Genomic DNA, 3,906 nt, shown 5'->3' with positions numbered 1-3,906 from the left:
AATATATAGGAAAATTGCAAAAATAAATTAAAAAAATTATTTTCTGTGTATGGCAAATTTGGCAAATATAATCGTAAATTTGGCAAATATAATCGTAATTAATTAGAAGGTGACGTGTTTTTAAATTAATTTTTAAAACTAATATATATAATTATGAAAATTTTCAAATTCTCCACTAATATTCAAAAGGGTTGAATTTGATCAATGTTGTGTTACTGAAAGATTGGTTTCAATTTTGTCTTATTTATAGCCAAAGGGTTAGATGCAAAGTGATGGATAACATGGTGTCTAAACCTGAGACATATGGATAAAGTTAACATATAGAGTTATGTTTCGACACACGTGGGACGAGAAATATTACATCTATGTTTCGACACACGTGGGACGAGAAATATTACAAGGATGTAATAGTTACTATAAGCATTATTTCAAAACTTCTCATTTGCTACATTTTTACTATTTAACATTCATCATTTTTCAAATCAAATTGTAAATTAAAATAGAATGAAGTCGAATGAAAAATTTAAGGAAGAATCATACCTGAAAATAAAGATCAAATTCAAATTGAGATGATGAACATAAATATATTGGATAAAAAATTGAAAAACAAATCTCAAATTTTTAAAGAAAATTTGATTATATACCAATAAAATTGGTACCAAAACTGTAACGTAGGACGATGACTGGTTGGAGGTGAAGAGAGAATTGAAAGGAAAGTCGACTAGTGAAAGACAGAGCAAAAGTACTTATGTTTGAGAGAATGAAGAAGATGATCCCAAAAAAAGAAGAGAAGATCGAAGAGAGGAGAAAACAATTGTAATAATGAATGGAGAAAATAGTCGTCAAAATGAGGGAAAATCACACTATATATTTTTCATTTGAAAGGTATTTTAGGAATATACAAAAAAAATTGAATGCTATATTCCCAAATTGTTTTAAAAGTTGTTATATCCTTAATATTTTATACCGAAAGGTTACCCATTATAAAAACTTTACATTTTAATTAAATATGTAGGGACATCTAACATCTATATTATTAATATTTAAAATAAAATTATTATTTTCCGTCAACAATATGTAATTCTCGCAAAACAAATATAAGAGAATTCATATGTTCTTATAAATGTGGATGATATCTTCACAAAACAAATACGAGAATATAAATTGTCACAGAATGGACAGAAAACCAAACAAAACAAACGTTACCAAAAGCAAGCAAAGATAAACAGTAAAAAGGGTTTAAAAAAAGCACATTTATTTGCTCTTTATTGTAAATCTAACTTCAGTATCCTAATATACAGTGAGGACAAATGATACGAACAAACAAACATATATGAAAGATTCTTCTTACAATTTTGAAGTTTCATCTAATATATATCACATGTTAAAATGGGATCAACTGATTGTCATTATCCTGGCGAACTCTTCATAACTCACTCGGCCATCGCCATCCAAATCGGCTTCTCGAATCATTTGTTCTGCCTCGTCGTCTGTCAATCTCTCTCCCAAATTTATCATTACATTTCTCAACTGCAGATTCAAATGGTGGAAAGATAACTTTGTCGGTAAGACATTTGGCTTATCAATTAAGCTAATTCAACAATAATATACTGTAGGTTTTGTGGATTGTTTGTTGACTTTCATGTTTTAAAGTAGCCTGCCTTTTGGTTTTCATTGACCAATGGCAATGGCCTTCAAATGAGTTCAAGGGGCAAGCAAAATACAACAATCATAACTAGACAGAGAGATTTGCAAAAGAAGATTTATGTGATGATACTCAAATCAGAGAGAAATTAAAGAGAGAGATTGAAATTTTACCTCAAAAGCTGAGATATAACCATCTTGGTCCCTATCAAACACTTTGAAGGCTTCTTTTAGCTCCTCAGTAACATTGTCCTGCAAAACCCAACCCTTTCTAAGCCACCATGGACAAATAAAATAGCCATGACAATTCATCTCTACTCATTGTTTTGCTCTCTTACCTTCATTTTCCTAGCCATCACATTTAGAAACTCGTCAAAATCTATCGTCCCGTTATTATCAACATCAACTTCACTTATCATATCTCTAATTTCATTCTTGGTGGGATGTACATCCAATGACTGAATTACTGCCCCTAGCTCTTCCATAGTGATGAATCCTACAAATATTCCCACAAGTTTCACTTAGCAGTCATCCTTAAACCATAAACTCAAAAGAAAACATTTCTCACAAAGAAATAAAAAACCCATGGCTTAAACCAATTTTGAATTATAAAAGTTAAGGTTATCATAACTAAGAGAAAGAACAACTTAATGACTAAAAACAGAACATCCATGCTCAAGTTTCTCACCAATGAAGAGACACAATTATTCTTCTTCATATAATCTATTAGTAATCTCTGAATTTCCAGATTCTGTTCAGTTTGATAATATTCAGGTGAACTTGAACATGAACATGAACAAACTATAAATTATAACAAAGCGAGTATAACCCAACACAAATTATTAGCATCCACACATCTTCCCTCGCCTCGAGGTTCAAATCTCAATACCCACTAACAAAAAAGCATGAACAAACTATAAACCTGAGCCTGATGTTTCATTCAGGAAAAATATCAAACACTTGATGGGCAAGAACGAAAAGGGAAGAGAAACATGAACGCACCATCAGCATCCTTGTCGATTAAACAAAAGGCTTCACGAAAATCAGCGATTTGATCTTCTGTAAGAGCTTCAGCAGCCATAATAATTGAAAGAAAAAACAAAAAAATAAAATTGAAAAAGAAGAAGAATGAAAACAAAGGAGTTTGTGGTGCAATGGAACTCTAAAGTTTATATTCTTATATATGTTCATATACACATACATATATAACAGATACATACATGTTGCAATCAGTAGGTGAGCGAAAAAAGAGAATGATATTGTTGATTGTTCAATGAAAAGTTGGAAATAGTCAAACGCGTTAAAAGAAAATTAATAATTTTCCCAGAAATCTTTTTCTTTTCTACACTTTGAATGAGAAATTTTCTAGATTGGAAATTATAATTTGGACCCAAAACGAAAAAGTAATAAAATAAACTAATGAAGTTCATGTCATTAAGATATTGGCGATTTTTATACCCCATTTCTTGAGGTCAACCAAATGGGACTACTGATTAAGATAATAATTAAACAATCTCAAGTTTTATTTAAGCAAATTTGGATTGGTATTATACATGAGTACGGAGTTGTTTCTTGCACGTTCGATGTCAATTGAGTTGTACTACTTCAAGTACGACTACCAAATTGGATTTCTATAATTTGAATTAAAGTATTAATCGATTTATAGCAAAGTTTATCGAAGTTTAATCCGTTAGCAATAGAAGGGTATTTTTAATTTTTTTAAGTGTGATTATGCTCTTAATTATTATCTTATTAATTTTGATTATTCGTTGTAAGGAGGATGTCTTTGTAAGGACCCTAATGAAAAGTAGCCTCTAAGTTTGAAAGCAAAAGGTTTTTGGTCTTTTGTTGATGTTGTCGTCCCGTGATATTATCGCTTTAACCTTTGTTTCTTCTTTGTTCATTGGTTTGAAGATTTTTTTGTTTCTTTTTTTTCCATGTTTTTTTCTTCTTCTTTCTTTTTATTTTTTCTGTTTTTTCTTTCGTTGTCGTCGTTTTCTTATTCTTTCATTTTTTGTCTACATTACTGCTGGTCTTCTATTTTTTTTTTCTTTTTCTACTCTCTTCGTCTTCTTTGTGCTCCAAATTTGTTTATCCTTGTCGTTATGCAATTTTCTTCTACTAGATGTGTTTGAATAGGAACAAAGGGAATGAGCAAGTGAAGAAACTAGAGGTTGAAACAAGAAGGGATAGTGAGAAGCTAGAGGAACAAGGTGAGAGGAAGAATTTGAACAAAGGGAAAATTGAAGATAAAATTTACTC

The 3,906-nt window shown here is 30.6% G+C and overlaps 1 protein-coding gene across 1 annotated transcript; it reads right to left on the bottom strand.

Annotated features, from left to right (window-relative positions):
• Positions 1 to 1,229: 1,229 nt before the first annotated feature.
• On the bottom strand, positions 1,230 to 3,031 carry LOC101218625 (calmodulin). Its single transcript, XM_004145320.3, has 4 exons — positions 2,647 to 3,031; positions 1,983 to 2,140; positions 1,819 to 1,896; positions 1,230 to 1,530 (listed from the first exon to the last, which is right to left on the bottom strand). The coding sequence occupies exons 1-4, from the start codon at positions 2,723 to 2,725 to the stop codon at positions 1,396 to 1,398; spliced, it is 450 nt and encodes a 149-aa protein (XP_004145368.1). The 5' UTR covers positions 2,726 to 3,031; the 3' UTR covers positions 1,230 to 1,395.
• Between the last annotated feature and the right edge of the window lie 875 nt (positions 3,032 to 3,906).

Source organism: Cucumis sativus, chromosome 2 (assembly GCF_000004075.3).
Source record: "Cucumis sativus cultivar 9930 chromosome 2, Cucumber_9930_V3, whole genome shotgun sequence".
Lineage (NCBI taxonomy): Eukaryota > Viridiplantae > Streptophyta > Magnoliopsida > Cucurbitales > Cucurbitaceae > Cucumis > Cucumis sativus.
The sequence above is the reverse complement of the archived record's forward strand: the minus strand, read 5'-3'. Positions and strand labels throughout refer to the sequence as shown.